This window comes from Pan paniscus, chromosome 12 (genome assembly GCF_029289425.2).
Source record: "Pan paniscus chromosome 12, NHGRI_mPanPan1-v2.0_pri, whole genome shotgun sequence".
In the NCBI taxonomy this organism is placed as follows: domain Eukaryota; kingdom Metazoa; phylum Chordata; class Mammalia; order Primates; family Hominidae; genus Pan; species Pan paniscus.
In genome coordinates, this window is record NC_073261.2 from 61,048,896 (window position 1) to 61,066,837 (window position 17,942).

General features: G+C 42.9%; 1 protein-coding gene across 3 annotated transcripts in view; it reads left to right on the forward strand.

Annotated features, from left to right (window-relative positions):
* The window catches only part of SPRED2 (sprouty related EVH1 domain containing 2), a 122,524-nt gene that overhangs the window by 87,756 nt on the left and 16,826 nt on the right, over positions 1-17,942 (forward strand). For all 3 annotated transcript variants that reach the window (XM_034953279.3, XM_003830907.5, XM_003830908.5), the window contains exons 2-4: positions 13-190; positions 10,898-11,066; positions 13,627-13,691. In XM_034953279.3, coding sequence (XP_034809170.1) covers positions 13-190; positions 10,898-11,066; positions 13,627-13,691 — 412 coding nt within the window. The remainder of the gene's footprint in view (positions 1-12; positions 191-10,897; positions 11,067-13,626; positions 13,692-17,942) is intronic.

Here is a 17,942-nt window from a genome sequence, read left to right on the forward strand (position 1 = left end):
TTGTTGTTTTAGTGACAGCTATATTGTGCGTGTCAAGGCTGTGGTTATGACCAGAGATGACTCCAGCGGGGGATGGTTCCCACAGGAAGGAGGCGGGATCAGTCGCGTCGGGGTCTGTAAGGTCATGCACCCCGAAGGCAATGGACGAAGCGGCTTTCTCATCCATGGTGAACGACAGAAAGACAAACTGGTAATGGCAGACATACAACTCGTGGGTTAAATTAGTGACAACTGCTTTCTTTACGTTAAATCATAGTCCTCTTTCCTTAACGTATTTTTTTCTTTCTTTCTCTGACTTCAAACTCTTGCAAAAACTTCAAAAGTTAGAACCCCGGAGCTGATGCCAAATTGTAAAACGTGACTGTCCTTTCCAGCAAAGTCTCTTTTGACCACACGCTTTATCCGAGATGCTTAGAAGTATATTTGGCTGTTTTATTTGCATCTTTGATTAAGATGTCTATCATTGTAAAAAGGTATTCAAAACAAAAGTGTACTCTTTTATTATTATGAATCACATTGTACTGAGCTGTGAAGTCAGTGTTTTAAAAATGTAGAGTTTATTCATGGAGCATGCCATTGAGGTTTGGATGGTGGCAGGTAAAATAGAAAGGCAAGATGTCATCTGACATTAGGCTACTTATAAATAAATGTTTATCTGCTTTTATTTCATGCCCTAATGAATAAAACATGCTTGGAAAAAGAAAGTAGCAAGAAGTAGTGGTATCATACTTTGTGGGTTTTTTGGGGTTTTTTTTGGTTTTTTTTTTTTTTTTTTGAGACGGAGTCTCGCTCTGTCACCTAGGCTGGAGTGCAGTGGCGTGATATTGGCTCCCTGCAACCTCCACCTCCCAGGTTCAAGCAATTCTCCTGCTGAGTAGCTGGGACTACAGGTGCACGCCACTACACCCAGCTAGTTTTTGTATCTTTAGTAGAGACAGAGTTTCACCATATTGGCTAGGTTGGTCTCGAACTCCTGACCTCAGGTGATCCACCCACCTCGGCCTCCCAAAATGCTGGGATTACAGGCATGAGCCACCATGCCTGGCCCATACTTCTATAAATTATTATCCATGCTTATAGATAAATACTTTGGAGAGTAATCATCACCTCCCAAGGGTGGGGGATTGACACTTCATAATATATGGTCTTATGGAGGAACTCGAATGTTCAGTTCTATGTTATGAAGGAATCTATGATAGGAAGGAAAATTGAATGTCCAAAATCTGTTTTAAATTCATGGCCCTAAACATGGAAGAACACTACTTCTATCTGTATTTGATCATGGAGTGTATACTCAGAAGCCAACAGATGATTCAGAATGTGCAGGATTGTGCAGGATCCCACAGAGAAAATGCAAAGACACCACAAGAATATGTCAGTGTTACATTTGAGACCCTTTACAGCAGCATCTGTTGGGTTTTATGTGTTAAGTGTACAAATTTAACCTTCTTTTGCAAGCACTTCTTATAGTTTAAAAAAATTTAGAAAATAGATAAGACAGAACAATTTGTAAATGTTACATGTGGGTTAACAGAAATGTTATTTTCACATTTGATTTCATTTCTGAAAATTTAAAGGGAGAAGACAGCTAATTTTAAGAAGTATTTGTTCAGGAAATACCCTATATAATAGTCAAATAATGAAAACATTCTTGTTTATAACATTTTTGCAATAAAAAGCAATGTAACTATATTACCAATGAAAAGTAAAATGACTACCATTTATCTAGCATTTACCATGTACTAAGTATAATCCAGCCCTTCGGTTAGATCTCTCATTGTATCCTTACAGCAGCCTGTATAATTGTAATTGAAGAAATTATGATTCAGAAAGATTCCTTGTTCTTAGTGGCCTGTTTTGGGGGCCTGGAACCAGTATTTGATTCTCTTGTCACTCTGACCCCAAAACTGAACAACCACCCTTAGCCCTTTGATGTAATTTTCCCACTTTGTACTTTTTTTAAAAAAGGCAGGATCTCACTTTGTTGCCCAAGCTGGCCTCCAACTCCTGGGCTTCAAATGGTCCTCCCACCTCATCCTCCAGAGTAGCTGGGACTACAGACACATGCCACTGTGCCCAGCCATATTTTTAAACAGTTGTGTATCTCATTTATTTTGCCTTAAACATTCTCTTTCAAGACTATCATGAAACAACATTGCCCTAACATTCTCATATGAAATTTTCCATGTTGCTGATATCAGTTTGATGTTTCATTATTTGACCACCTCCTTAGTGTCAAATATTAAGGTTCTTCCCCTCACCTCAGTGTTAGGAATACACCTATGTGAATTTTCCACGTTTATTATAGTTTTGGAATAATTTAGGAGGTCATATTTTTATGACTTTTGATACATGTGCAAGGAGCTGCTACCAGTATTAGAATTTCCTTTAACACATTGAGGGATATAAAATATACATACATATATAATATACGTATACAAAATATACATACATATATAATATATATATACAAAATATACATACATATAATATACGTATACAAAATATACATACATATATACATATACAAAATATACATACATATGTATACAAAATATACATACATAATATACGTATACAAAATATACATACATATAATATACGTATACAAAATATACATACATAATATACGTATACAAAATATACATACATAATATACGTATACAAAATATACATACATAATATATGTATATAAAATATACATATATAAAATCTTATTGCTTGCTAATGAGATAAAATGTTTTTCTGTTTGTTAAACACTGTGAATTAATTATCTGTTGATGTCCTTTGTATATTTACTTATCAGGGCCTTATTTTTCTCCTTGATGTGTATGCCCTCTTGCATAATAAAGATATGAATCTCCATCTGTCATATTTGCTGCAAGTATATTTTTATAATCTGTTGCTTGCCCTTTTAGTTCTTATTTTTATATATATAGAATTTTTTTCCACTTCTTTGGTCTTTTTGTTTTTAGAGTTATTCTGTGTTTTACCAGATTATCTTGTCTGAAGGCTTATGTTTTTAGAGCTACTTTTTCCTGGTATTTCTATGGTTTGTCATAGAATACTTCAACCTAAAGTGGCCCTTTAGCTTGTCTAATCTAGTCACTGGTAAGACATTACTAGTGCATAGTAAACTTTTACCATTTGTTCCAGGTCCTTTAAGTAAATAACCTCAGTTAAATTCCTGCAACATTTTGAAGGAGGAAGACACTACTATTTCCACATTGTAGTGGGGAAACTCAATGCTCTAAGAAGTGAGCCACGTCCTTGGCATGGGGTGGGCAGTGTCACCAGCAGAGCCTGCGTTTGAGCTCATTTCTTTGCAAAATCAAAGCCTGTCCCTTCACACTAACTTGGCATAATATTAGGGCAGTCCAGTCCTCTGTCCGCCCCCGCTGAGTCGTGGACCAACTGCTGTTGTTTGTTGCTAGTGTACACAGATTGCACTATCCTAAAAGTGTGCCTCATCCCCTCCCCCATCATGTTTCTCCATTTCCCCACCCCTTTTCCTGTCCCCTTTACATTCCTTGACTCCACACTTGTGGGCTTTTATATTCACTAGTACCTAAGTCACACACCCATATGTCCTGCTGTACTTCTCTGTCTCTCCATCCCTCACCTTGCCTGTTTCACACTCCAGGAAATTCTGGATTTCTGTACTGAGTGGTACTTAACCCCTCCCCTCACACCCATACCCAGCACACTCATGCACATGCACACACACACACACACACGCCCGTACCCAGTCTCCCTTCCTCTCTCTCTCACTGCCCTCCCCCCCACCCCCCCCACCCCCCTCCCCTTTCTCTCTCCTTAGAGATATGATAACTCTTCCTTTGGCCTCTCAAGCTTCTCTAATGCAATGCTAGTGCCCACTGGAGACCATGCGCCCACATGGGAGCTCTGCAAATGTGGTGAGTTATTGAGGAACCCCCCTCTAAAAGGTGGAATGGCAAAGAGAAGATGAAGATTGAGAGGACGCGGAGCCGCGCGCCCGCCTGGTGGACCCCAGGGACTGCTCCCACGTGCTCCGGCCCCACGCGCAGGCCGCCGACCGGAAGCGGGTGCTGCGGCCGCGTAGACGCCGCGGCCACGCGCGCCCGCCAGCCCGGACATGGGCCCGCGGGCGCTCCTGGCCGCCGCCCGACTTCGGGGCCAGCCGGGGGCAGAGCGCGCGGGAGCCCGAGCGTCCCTGCATGAACACCGCCCCGCCGCGGCCCCCCGGCCGTGACGTACCCCGCGCCGACCGTCCCCACGCCCACCCAAGACCGCCCTTACGGGAGGCGGCGGCTGCACACTACCCACCCAGAAGAAGTCCGTCCATGTCAAAGATGAGGAAGAGCCCGATGCCCTTGGTTTGACTCTACTAAGAGCCCCTCAGTTGCTGAACCTGCACACAGTCATCTCAGTAAGTTAAGATCTTCCTGAGGACAATGGCGCAAGATCGTCTTCAGCTGTTCATAGCTCTACGGGAGAGATTGACATTCCCTAGATCCAGCTAGAAGGGCTCTGAAAAAAATGACAGATGCAGTAGCTAATTAAAAATATGCAGCAGCTCTCCCTCTCCCCTCTCCCCTCTTTGCACGGTCTCCCTCTGATGCCGAGCCAAAGCTGGACTGTACTGCTGCCATCTCGGCTCACTGCAACCTCCCTGCCTGATTCTCCTGCCTCGGCCTGCTGAGTGCCTGCGATTGCAGGCGCGCGCCGCCACGCCTGACTGGTTTTCGTATTTTTTTGGTGGAGACGGGGTTTCGCTGTGTTGGCCAGGCTGGTCTCCAGCTCCTAGCAGCGAGTGATCCGCCAGCCTCGGCCTCCCGAGGTGCCGGGATTGCAGACGGAGTCTGGTTCACTCAGTGCTCAATGGTGCCCAGGCTGGAGCGCAGTGGCGTGATCTCAGCTGGCTACAACCTCCACCTCCCACCCGCCTGCCTTGGACTCCCGGGGTGCCGAGATTGCAGCCTCTGCCCGGCCGCCACCCCGTCTGGGAAGTGAGGAGCGTCTCTGCCTGGCCGCCCATCGTCTGGGACGTGAGGAGCCCCTCTGTCTGGCTGCCCGGTCTGGAAAGTGAGGAGCATCTCTGCCCCGCCGCCATCCCATCTGGGAAGTGAGGAGCGCCTCTTCCCGGCCACCATCCCATCTAGGAAGTGAGGAGCGTCTCTGCCCGGCCGCCCATCGTCTGAGATGTGGGGAGCGCCTTTGCCCCGCCACCCCGTCTGGGATGTGAGGAGCGCCTCGGCCCGGCCGTGACCCCGTCTGGGAGGTGAGGAGCGTCTCTGCCCCGCCGCCCCGTCTGAGAAGCGAGGAGCCCCTCCGCCCGGCAGCCGCCCCGTCTGAGAAGTGAGGAGCCCCTCCGCCCGGCAGCCACCCCGTCTGGGAAGTGAGGAGCGTCTCCGCCCGGCAGCCACCCCGTCCGGGAGGGAGGTGGGGGGGGTCAGCCCCCCGCCCAGCCAGCCGCCCCGTCCGGGAGGGAGGTGGGGGGGTCAGCCCCCGGCCCGGCCAGCTGCCCCGTGCGGGAGGTGAGGGGCGCCCCTGCCCAGCCGCCCCTACTGGGAAGTGAGGAGCTCCTCTGCCCGGCCAGCCGCCCCGTCCGGGAGGGAGGTGGGGGGGGTCAGCCCCCCGCCCGGCCAGCCGCCTCGTCCGGGAGGTGAGGGGCACCTCTGCCCGGCCGCCCCTACTGGGAAGTGAGGAGCCCCTCTGCCCGGCCACCACCCCGTGTGGGAGGTGTACCCAACAGCTCATTGAGAACGGGCCATGATGACAATGGCGGTTTTGTGGAATAGAAAGAGGGGAAAGGCGGGGAAAAGATTGAGAAATCGGATTGTTGCCGTGTCTGTGTAGAAAGAGGTAGACATGGGAGACTTTTCATTTTGTTCTGTACTAAGAAAAATTCTTCTGCCTTGGGATCCTGTTGATCTGTGACCTTACCCCCAACCCTGTGCCCTCTGAAACATGTGCTGTGTCCACTCAGGGTTAAATGGATTAAGGGCGGTGCAAGATGTGCTTTGTTAAACAGATGCTTGAAGGCAGCATGCTCGTTAAGAGTCATCACCACTCCCTAATCTCAAGTACCCAGGGACACAAACACTGCGGAAGGCCGCAGGGTCCTCTGCCTAGGAAAACCAGAGACCTTTGTTCACTTGTTTGTCTGCTGACCTTCCCTCCACTATTGTCCTATGACCCTGCCAAATACCCCTCTGCGAGAAACACCCAAGAATGAGCAATAAAAAAAAAAAAAGAAAACCATATAGCCCTCAAATTCGACCTTTCTGATCCAGCTCTGCAAAGTCAAATGTGAAATAAATGATGTTGTATTATGCTATCATGTCATTTTGTAGGAAAAATACGTCTAAAATATACACACTTGACTGAGAATTAAAAATAAATAAATAAATAAATAAATAAAAAAGATGAAGATTATTTTTAGGATATGTTGGATGGATTGTATCAGAGTTCCCAGTATTCCAACTAGGGCATGAAGTGCTCTTTCAGCTAGAAACAGTGTTGTCAGTTTTTACAATGTAGTGCACGTCTAGAATTCAGCACATTGTGGGAGTTTGTTTCGTTACATATTGAGGGCTGTTAACTACCATTGTTTCTGTGGGAAAAGTCTCTGTTCCAGACAACCATTCACAAGTAGTCAGGTAATTTTTTGGTAAGCTGGGGACAGTCAAGCCTGAGAAATTATATTTAAATTAAAATTTTCTGAGTTGAATCTCATTTTTAGATGGATTAGAGGAGTTTACTCCTGAAACAAATCTTATGAGAAACCTCTTTATGGAGACTAATCACAAAATCTAAGAGTTTGATCATTCCAGTCATTGCCCATGTGTAGGTCAAAGAGCATTCTCACATAACATTTGGTGGGAATTTGAGCTGGCAAAGCTCTTTGAAAAGCAATTTGGCAGGATTTTAATTTTAAATGTGCATATCTTTTTACCTAGCAGTTCACATCTAGAACACTATCCTTTAGAAAAAGACTTAAACACACAGAGATTTATGGACAGTAACAGTTCTTAAACTTTTTTGGTCTCAGGATCCCTTTACACTCCAAAATTTTATTCAGGACCTCAGAGAACTTTTGGTTTGGTGAGTTACAGCTATTTATAACTTACCATATTAGAAATTAAAATGGAAAAAATTTAAAACTTTTAATTAAACAGTATTGTTAATATAAATGACATTTTATGGCAAATAACTGTATAACTTTTCCAGAACAAAAGTAATTATGAGAAGAGTGGCATGGCTTTATGTTTTTGAAGATCTCATTAATATCTGGCTTACCAGAAAATAGCTGGATTCTGGTATCTGCTCCTGCTTTTAATCTGTAATATATTATTTTGGTTGAAGTATATAAAGAAAATACAGCTACTCACAGAGAAGGGGAGTTAGTAAGGGGAGAAATATTTTAATAGCCTTTTCAGACAATTGTAGATATTCTTCTTTGATACTACACTAAAACTCAACCATGTGGAATCTGAAATCTATCAATCGACCTTTCATACTCTGTTACATTACCACCCACTGGTTTATCTTTCACTTTCAATAGATCTCTTACTCATCCCTGATTTTGTAACATCATGCACTGGTCACCTGAAAAATAATGCTCCACTGAGTTAAGCAGATCTTCCAAATGTTGATACATTTTATTCTATAATATCAAAAAACTACATTTCTTAGTATTGCCACTAACTCATTAATATAAAAAAACTACATTTCTTAATATCGCCACTGACTCATTAATATCAAAAAAAACTACATTTTTTAATATTGCCACTGACTCATTAGAAAAGTCTTTAAGTACCAGGAAGCTGTCTAGAATTCTAATTTGTACTTCAAATATAGATAAGGATGTAAATTGCAGCATTGCCTTCAAGGTGACCAATTCTTACTGACATAAATGCCGTTAGTATGGAGAATGGTTGAATAAATCTAATACATCCATACAGATGAATTAAACAATTATTTTACCTTCCTGTATCTCTATGACATATTTTTAAGGAAAATAAAAAGCAAGTTAAAAACAACTTATAGGTGTGGCTACATTTAAACACAGTTGCCCTTACACAGAAACTTACCTGTGTATATGTAAAGAAGCCACAAAATGGAAACTGGGATTGTGCCCGCTCTACTGACAGTGGGGAACTCGACAGAGAGGGATGTTGACGGTGGAGGGGAGAGATGAGTAGGAATGGAGTCCTCATGTCTTCAGCTAATACTTAAATCTCCCACAACATGTATTTCTTGTGTAGTTTTTTTTTTAAGTCTCGAACAAGAACATAATCACTTTTTTTCTCCGTATGCATCTTATTTAAACGGGTATTTTTTAAAGCCTTTCTCAAGTTTTAAGTTAGTGTCTAATTGTGTGTGTGCCAAAACTTCACCAGAGAGTTTATATCTGTTGGGAAGATTAAAGCATCTAAAACCTTTTCATTTTTGTCTTTAAACTTAGATACATATGATACTATTTTGCTTTAGAGGACATAAAGAGATGGTATCTGATTTCCCCCCTCACCTAATTTAGGTGGCTGAACTTATTTTACTCAAACTTTATTTTTTTTTTTGAGACAGAGTCTTGCTCTTTCGCCCAGGCTGGACTGCAGTGGCACGATCTCGGCCCACTGCAAGCTCCGCCTCCCGGGTTCACGCCATTCTCCTGCCTCAGCCTCCCTAGTAGCTGGGACTACAGGTGCCCGCCACCACGCCCGGCTAATTTTTTGTATTTTTAGTAGAGATGAGGTTTCACCGTGTTAGCCACGATGGTCTCGATCTCCTGACCTCATGATCCGCCCGCCTCGGCCTCCCAAAGGGCTGGTATTACAGGCGTGAGCCACCGCGCCTGGCCATTTTACTTAAACTTTTCTAAGAAAATGTACCTTTGGAATAATTTCAAAGTTGGAAAATATCAACCAAAGACTAATTTTTTCACCCCCCAAATATGGAGAAACTAGGAATCTTTGTTTTTAGAATACAAAAAGTTTATTTTGAGACTTTGAATTGAGACTATTAAATTCTAAAATAGATAACATTTGTTAAATTCTTGATTATTTGGATTTCCCCAATGTGGAATGGGGCTGGGCTGACATTTAATCATTGTGCTATTCTTAGGGGGAAATGGCTATAATAAGCAATTTAATCATAAATGGAATTATGGGAGGGAACTGTTGTCCGATCTCAATACAATGTAATAAAGTTAACTGCTTGGGACTACTATTTGATATACCAATTTGAATATTATTCTCTTTTTTTATTAAGTTAGGGAACATTCATTAGACAACCCTTAATTTATTTCTCGTTTGTTTTTTCCTTTTGTTGAGACAGTCTCACTCTGTCACCTGGGCTGGAGTGTAGTGGTGCACCTTCTCAGCTCACTGCAGCCTCAGCCTCCCAGGCTCAAGCGTTCCTCCCACCTCAATCTCCTGAGTAGCTGGGACTACAGATGTGCGCCACCACACCCAGCTAATTTTTGTATTTTAGTTAGAGATAGGGTCCTGCCATGTTGCCCAGGCTGGTCTCAAACTCCTGGGCTCAAGTGATCCTCTTGCCTCAGCCCCCAAAAGTGCTGGGATTACAGGCATGAGCCACTGTACTGGCCTCCTTCTTTTTGCTTTGATCTATTCTTAGAATTTATACTTATTTAAAGATATTCTCTAATTTACCTGTATACTAATTTAGGCAGGTCTTTACTCTTGTCCTTCATTTAGTCTAAATTAATAAGATCACATTGCGGTAAATGCAGATCTTTGCCAGAACAAGATTGGGCTATTAAAACTTAGCAAAATCATTATGGTGTTTGTAATGAAGCCATAGGAATAAATATTGTAAGTAGTCTGAGTTTTTTAATGAATAAAGAATGAAGTTTACATTCAAATTATTGCAATGTTTCTTTTCTATAATATTAAATAAATTCTAGTATCTCTATCAACTGTGCTAGACAGGGGGTTATTTTATAATCTTGACTTTTTGTAGTCTAGTTAGGGGAACAAGACTAATATACATGAAACTGTTAAAGAATAGTTTGAAATCAGGTACTAAATTGTGAGGATGACAAGAAGGAGAATTGGAGTACATATAAAACTTGACAGGGAAGATATACTGGACAATGAATGTGAATTAGGTTTCTCATTTATTCAGTGTTTTCAGAGCATGTTCTTGTTCTCATTGATAACATTGGTGTTCTTTCCATCTTAGAGATAAAAAGATCAATCTACTCATTACAACTCAGTAAAAGCCAGTTCTGAGATTAAATTGCTAGAAACTTGAAGATTGTTCTATTAATCCAAACATAAAGTTAATAGAGACCCAGATCAGGGTGGCAGCAACTGAAATGGGGTTGATATAAAAGCTGTTGAAGGAAAAATGAAATGGACCTGGTGATTAATAATACAGGAGATAGGCAGAGGAGGCAAAGATGACCACAGAGATGATGAGCCAGAGAAAAACAGTGGAGAGGGATTGGTATTGCCAGAAGTTGGGAGAGGAGAAATTTTAGAGTAAAGTTAATTTTTCAACTTTTGGAATTTGGAGCCTCGGGGGAGGGAAGCTAGATGACCATCAATATAAAAACCCCAACATGAAAGCAGTAATCTGAAATACAGCCAAGACCCAAGACCTGGGCATCAGCTTAGTGCCCTGCAGCCAGGAGGAAGAGGAATAACCGTGATGAAGAGAGTGTAGTGAAGGGGTACAACCGGGACAGTGGGGAGCAGCAAAGATCGGATGGTCAGCAGCCAAGCAAAGCCTCCTTTCCCATTGGAGAGACTCACAGATATGTGAAGGCAGGGGTTAGAGGGGTTTTGGTAGTTGCCACCAGTGACAGTTCCTAATTAGACTTCTGTAACCAGACATCATCATGGCTGTTCCACTAGTAACCAGCCTGTGTGTTTCCATTCTTCAGGTGGTATTGGAATGCTATGTAAGAAAGGACTTGGTCTACACCAAAGCCAATCCAACGTTTCATCATTGGAAGGTCGATAATAGGAAGTTTGGACTTACTTTCCAAAGCCCTGCTGATGCCCGAGCCTTTGACAGGGGAGTAAGGAAAGCAATCGAAGACCTTATAGAAGGTATTGAACTTGTCGCTGCATTCTTAGTGGGACTATGGAAATGTTCCAAATTATTTTTAATTCCAATAGTCTGCCATCATTTATTTGTGGTTTATTTGCGGGAGGGTTTGGGACCAGGTCAGTAGATGCCAAAACTTTTGGAATTTCCAAGGAGAGTAATTAAAGTGACAATTCAGGGAAAAGGAGACGGGTTTCAGAGTAAGGAGTAATCCCAATTGATTTTTAGACTCTGCTGTGAAAAAACAGGCAGGTTCTGGATTTCCATGTGCATGTATTTTTGACTGCTTTCACCTTGTCCTGACTATTGAAACGGCTTTGGTCTGGTCTGTCTTGGCTCAGAAGTAGAGAATGGATTCTGGCGGGCCCAGAAGGCTCCTGGCCTACCCACTGTCCTCCTGTAATCAGAGGCCCAGGGTGTACAGCTGCCACTGAAAAGGAAAGGGATCTGTGACCTCTGGAGCCCTGGTTCGGTTTAGGCCTTGGTCTATGGGTAAGTGAGTAGTAGGCATTGTGTTACATCTGATCGTGGCCTGGAGGGCCCTTGGGCAGTCAGTTCTCATGGTGGGCTTGACTAGAGTCCACAGATGCAAACACAAAAATTCTCCACTGCAGCACATCCAGATATCAAATCAGAGGGTTAAAGAAGCCATAGACAGGGCCCTGTGAAGAAAGAAATATCAAGCAAGGCATGTTAATACCAAATTCAGATCTTGGGGAAATTAATCACAAAAGGATGTATGTTTCATTTGCTTAAGAAATAAAAGTGTTCTGAAGTCATTTTCTTCATTGTGGATTTGGGGGAAGAGGAAAAAAAGCAAGTCTTAAAAGACATTACTTATTATAATCAGTAGTAAGACAAGACTAGCTAGAACATGAATCCATAAACAAGTATGAGATAGCCAAAAAGAGATAATAAAAACCAGTGTTCAAATCATAGGTCTGACATAAGTGGCAAATATTTAAAATGTTATTAAACACAGCTTTTTCATGTTTAGAGAAAAAACAGCTCCTATATTATTGATAGACGTTCGCATTGTGTCCATGTACTTAATTGCACGACATTTCATTCTCCTACTTGTAATTTTTTTCTTTATATACATACTATCTAGCTTTTTTTTCCACCAGTTTTCCTAGAACATTGGTTGATTGGAGTAATTCAGAGTAGAGACAGCTCCTGAAAGACCAGTAGGAATTGCACAGAACATACTATGGGACTGTTGTTTTTTCTCCTGCAGTCTCTTGTTGGAAATTTAAGTATCTCTCATCCTTTCTGAGCAATTCTTTTCAATTTCATGTAATAGCAAAACATTTTTTTTCTTTTTCTTTTTTTTTTTTTTTTTTTTTTTTTTTTGAGATGGAGTCTCCAGCCCAGGCTGGAGTGCAGTAGTGCCATCTCGGCTCACTGCAACCTCCGTCTCCCAGGTTCAAGCGATTCTCATGCCTCAGCCTCCCCAGTAGCTAGGATTACAGGCGCCTGCCATCACACCCAGCTAATTTTTGTATTTTTAGTAGAGACAGGGTTTCACTATGTTGGCCAGGCTGGTCTTGAACTCCTGACCTCGTGATCTGCCGGCCTCAGCCTCCCAAAGTGCTCGGATTGCAGGCGTGAGCCACTGCGTCCGGCCAGCAAAATATTTTCTAAATGCATATTTTAAAAGATCTAACCAAGAAAAGGAAAAGATAGAGAATAAATTTCCCTTTTGGTATATCTGTCACTGATGCGATTTTAAATATGTCTTTCTTTTGGCCAATTAAGTTGATCCATGCATTATTGTCTGCTATTCAGGGTGGTGGGGGGAAGTAGGGCAGTTGTACCTGATTCGCATACCAGAATGAAGAAAAAGGTGAACAAGTAATTACATTGAACTCTAAAATCCAATTGGTTCCATGATGGAATAAGGAGGGTTTTCTAACAAGAGCTGTAATTTTGACTTGGAAAAACAAAGCAAACTCACTGATGCCTTGGTATTGCAAGAGGAAACCCCCTTGCACAGGTGTCCCCTTAGAAGGGAGCCCACAATTTGGGATTTAGAAATACAACATCTGAATTCAGAACTGGACACAACCATACAAGCTATTGAGCTAAAATGCCTTCATTGGTAGATGAAAAGACCAGAGGAGCTAAGTCCAGTTTACACAGTCAGATTGTGGCAGGTCTCACTTAGGGGTTCCCCGTCCAGTGCTTTTCCCACTACACGGCTGGGACCTCAAGGTCACTATAGAGGCTGGGCTCGATGCATGTCCCTCAGAGGAGCGGGCAGCCTCTCCCCTCACCTCCTCCACAGTGCCTTTCTGTGTGCTTATTCTCTAGCAGCGAGTGCAGAAGTTTGAGAGATTAATTGGGAACAACAGCAGGCAAAGTTAATTTAGGGAGCATCCTGGCAAGAATCAATTAAAGAAGAGTAAATTAAAAGCACTCAATTCCCAGGTAACTTGTTTCTGTTGGTAATTCACACGCAAAAAGAATGGAATGTGGTTTTATTAAAATATACTTTTTTAAACGGTTGGATTTGATGTATCCTCTTGGGAAACACTTTTTATTACATTTTTGTCTTTTTAGGTTCAACAACGTCATCTTCCACCATCCATAATGAAGCTGAGCTTGGCGATGATGACGTTTTTACAGTAAGTTTCCTTTGTCCTTTGCTTTCCAGATTAGTTGTTGAATAATCAGAGAAAGGTTTTGTTTAAGGGCATGAGGCACACTTTGCAATGCAGCGTTTGCTGTTGCTGTTTGGATGGCATCAGAGCGATCTCTGTCTTACTACAATTTTTCTCAGGCTGGGTTTGTCCCTGTTGCTCACGCTGCAGTGGTGTCATCTGCCACACAGCACAGCAGTGTCAGCTCTCCCAGGTCTGTCCAAGGTTGTCTTAAAGTCTTTGCTCAGATTTAGGATGACCAGCTGCCCTGGTTTGCCCAAGTCTGTCCTGGTTTTAGCACAAAATGTCCCTAGTCCTGGGAAACACCTCAATCCCAGGCAAACCAGGACAATCGCTTGCCCTATTTGGAGTCTTCTGTGAACACGCTTCCCTCCCTGGCATCAAGGGGGAAAGCCAGCAGTATCTTTCCTGATGAGTAATTAAACATCTGATAAGAAAGGCCTGCAGGCTGACTTAAGGTTAGGCCCAAGTGTGCTAACGCAGGAAAGGGTTTTTAGCTGTTTTGACACAGCTTGAGTTAATGGGATGTAACTGGAAACAAAATGATTTCTCAGCTTGCTGCTTCAGTTAAATCCTGTGCTTCTAGAAGTTAATTAACAAATAGTTCATTGCCTGCGTGCTGTGTGCTTAGAGCAGCAAGTTACGCGGGACAGCATTTTCTTTTTTATTTATTTATTTATTTATTTTCAAAGATGGGGTTTCGCTGTATTGCCTAGGCTGGTTTTGAACTCCTGGGCTCAAGCAGTCCTCCAACTTCAGCTTCTCAAAGTGCTGGGATTATAGGTTTATAGGCTTTAGCCACCACGCCCAGCCTGGACAGCATTTTCAAATTCTGGGCCTTGACCCACAATAAGAAATATATGTATGTTGTGACCCAGGACACATATGTCAATAGAAACCTAAACCAAATCATATTTCATCCTCTGCATTCTGATTTTTTTTTCTGTTTCATTTTCTTCCATTTTTTATTATAAAACTTTTCAAGCACACAGAAAAATGTAAAGAATAGTACAGTGAATGCCTGCATACCCTACACCTAACATTCAGCTGTTGTAACATTTGGGCACATTTGCTTGATCTGTGCGAGCGTGTGTGCTTATACACACACAAATATTTTTGTTGTTGATCCATTTGAAAGTAAGTCACCTCTCATACTTTAGCATGTATCCCCTGAAGTTCACAAAGGAATTTAAGGGCAGTGACACTACTCTGTATGTCACTGTAATGGCAGATGCATGTCATTATACATTTGTCCAAACCTGTAGCATGTACAACACCTGAATCCTAATGTAACCCATAGCCTTTGGGTGATAGTGATGTGTCAGTGTACTTCATCGATTGTCACAAATGTACCACCGTGGTGGGGATGTTGATAATGGGGGACTTTGCATGTGTGGGGACAGGGGAAATCTCTACTTTCCACTCAGTTTTGCTGTGAAACTAAAACTGCTCCAAAAAAAAAGTCTAATAAAAATAATTTTTAAAAGAAATAAGGCATTTTCCTGTGTAAACACACCACCATTACGATCCCTTAGAAAATTAATAAGAATTTCATAATGTCATCTAATATCCACTTCATAGTTCCCCAGTTGTCCCAGGAGTGTCTTTTGTAAGCTGGTTTTTATTTTATATTTTAATATATTGGGTGCAACCCATTAAACTTGTCTCCCATTGTACTCATGGTTTGCAACTGGTGATTTGAAAAACCATTACCTTGGGAATACAAAGGTATGTGAGCCATGGCTCCAACCCTCAAAGAGATCACAAGATGGTTTGCAGAAATGAGACTGACCCATGAGAGGCTTACAGACTGTGAAAAGTAGTCTGGTTGAGAGATGAGGGAGGGGCATGGGATCAAAAAAGTCCTCGCTGGGGGTGAGGCTGGACTGAACCTCTCAGTTGCATTTGAACGGGGTTCAGGAAGGGGCTTTGAGAACTGGGAGCCACAGGGGCAAAGGTGGAAGCAGGGGTTTGCGTGGTGCATAGCCTGATCATTGCCGACCCAACCTGACTTGAACTGAGTGTGCAGAGGGGGTTTCAGGAAATGAACTCAGTTGTCCTTCCTTGGATTGGCTGGTGTGATATAGCTCCCAACAGGCTTCCTATAGTGCTCCGAGCAGATCCTCTCAACAGTTGGCATGTTGCTTACATCTGTTCCTTTGTCACGTTTTGAGAGACAAACAACAGCAGGCGGGTTAAAAGGTGGCTTCCTGTGCTCCAGAGCAAACCTGTCATTCGCAGCTGCTTCCCAGCTACCTGCCAGAAGTGATTTATAGAATCAGAAGAGGGTGAGAGGGAAAGGGATGATGGAAGCCAGAATCCCTCCTGGTTTTGTCCTTTAATCCACGGGGGATCCATGTGCTACTCTAAGCTAACACCAAATGCCTGGAAGAACGTTTAGAAGCAGCCCTGCTGCTTCCAGGCACTTGCAGACTCACTGCAGAAAGAGCACCACTTAATTTCTTGTATTGTGTATAGACCCTGGTGTCTGTGATCAATTGCCTTCATTCCATTTGTTTACAAACAAGGACCTATTAACAATAGTACCTCCTTTCCCTAGAAAAGCCCAGTAATTAGGCCATTGACTCTTAGGAACACACTCCATCAGGGCTTACAAACCAGGTCCCCCTTCATTTATGAGCTCCCTGTCATTAGATTTTCTGTCCTGAGATAATGAAATGTCTGGAACCTAGAGCCAGGGACATGAGAACTGCTTTAGCTCACATGTGGTCTACAGCTTCCCAGAGTGTGGTTGTGTTCTAAAACTTACTGGTAAGACAGATATTTAGAACTTGGAACTCAGCACAGTTGTGTCTAATGACATCCCAGCCCCCTCCCATCCACCTCAGGTGTTGTCTAAGGCATGGATAGAGCACATAGTTAAAACCAAAGCACCAAGACAATGTTGGTTTTGTCCTAGATGGGCTTTTGGGTATTTGCAAGTTGAGTTTCTTTTCATTCTTAAGTGGAAAAATGAATTTGTTGAATTTTGTACTTATCAAGGTTTCATTTACAGAAGTAAAAGGGCACAGAATACAACATCTTCCTTTTCTTGAAGAGTTTTTTTCTACCTACTCTATCCCCAGCAAACATTAAAGCTGAGGGCAGATCTACCAGTGTTGTAATGAATGGAGTTCATTGACTGGCTTTCTAAGTGTTTTCTTAAAGGTGAGGTGGCATGTGATCCCTGTGTTTGGAGTCTGAAGAGAGGCCTCCATTCTAAACTGGATTCTGCTTTTAGTTAGCTGTGCTTTGGACTCAAAACCTTCTTGGGATGAACATATTTCCTTTGAGTCTCCATTCACTGGCCCAAGGGGAGGGGAAGGAAAGGGACAGTGATGTGGAACCATTACTGTCCCTGGCATTTTGCACTGGACTCCTGCATACGTGACTGCATTTGGTCCTCACAGCTACCCTGTGAGTACAGATCGACACTTCCATTTTTGCACATAAAGCCACCACAGCTCAGCGAGATGAAGTGACTTGTCCTCAGTTCCACACTCTGCTGTCCCAGAATGCAAGCCCGTAAACTGCTTGCTGCCTTTCAGAGACGCTTAAGAAAAGGAAATCGTTATCCAACTAAGTTTCAGTACATTTTACATGGTCAGTATACCAGATTCCTTTTATTGCAGAAAAGCTGCCTAAACGATGTGCATTTAAACTGGTACATTGGCTTAAGACCTCAGCCATCTCTTTGCTGGAGGTCTGAGGTTCCCCTGTCCCTACTTGAAAGCCCCAGTCTCATTTTAGAAGATCAGATGATCAAAAATATTTTCTGGTGTCATTATCTTTAGCATTAAGGGATTGGGGCAGAGGAGGGAAGGGGTGACAAGTAAAAGAGAAAATAGTTTGAAAATATAAATTACTTCTACAAAGTTTAGTGAAACTGATCTATGGTGGGTAAGAAAAGCAAAAATGGGCCGGGCACAGCGGTTCATGCCTGTAATCCCAGCACTTTGGGAGGCCAAGGTGGGCGGATCACGAGGTCAGCAATTCAAGACCAGAGTGGCCAACATGGTGAAACCCCATCTCTACTAAAAATACAAAAACTAGCCAGGCATGATGGCGGGCCCCTGTAATCCCAGCTACTCCGGAGGCTGAGGCAGGAGAATCGCTTGAACCTGGAAGGCGGAGGTTGCAGTGAGCCGAGACCGCGCCATTGCACTCCAGCCTGGGCGACAGAGCGAGACTCCGTCTCAAAAAAAAAAAAAAAAA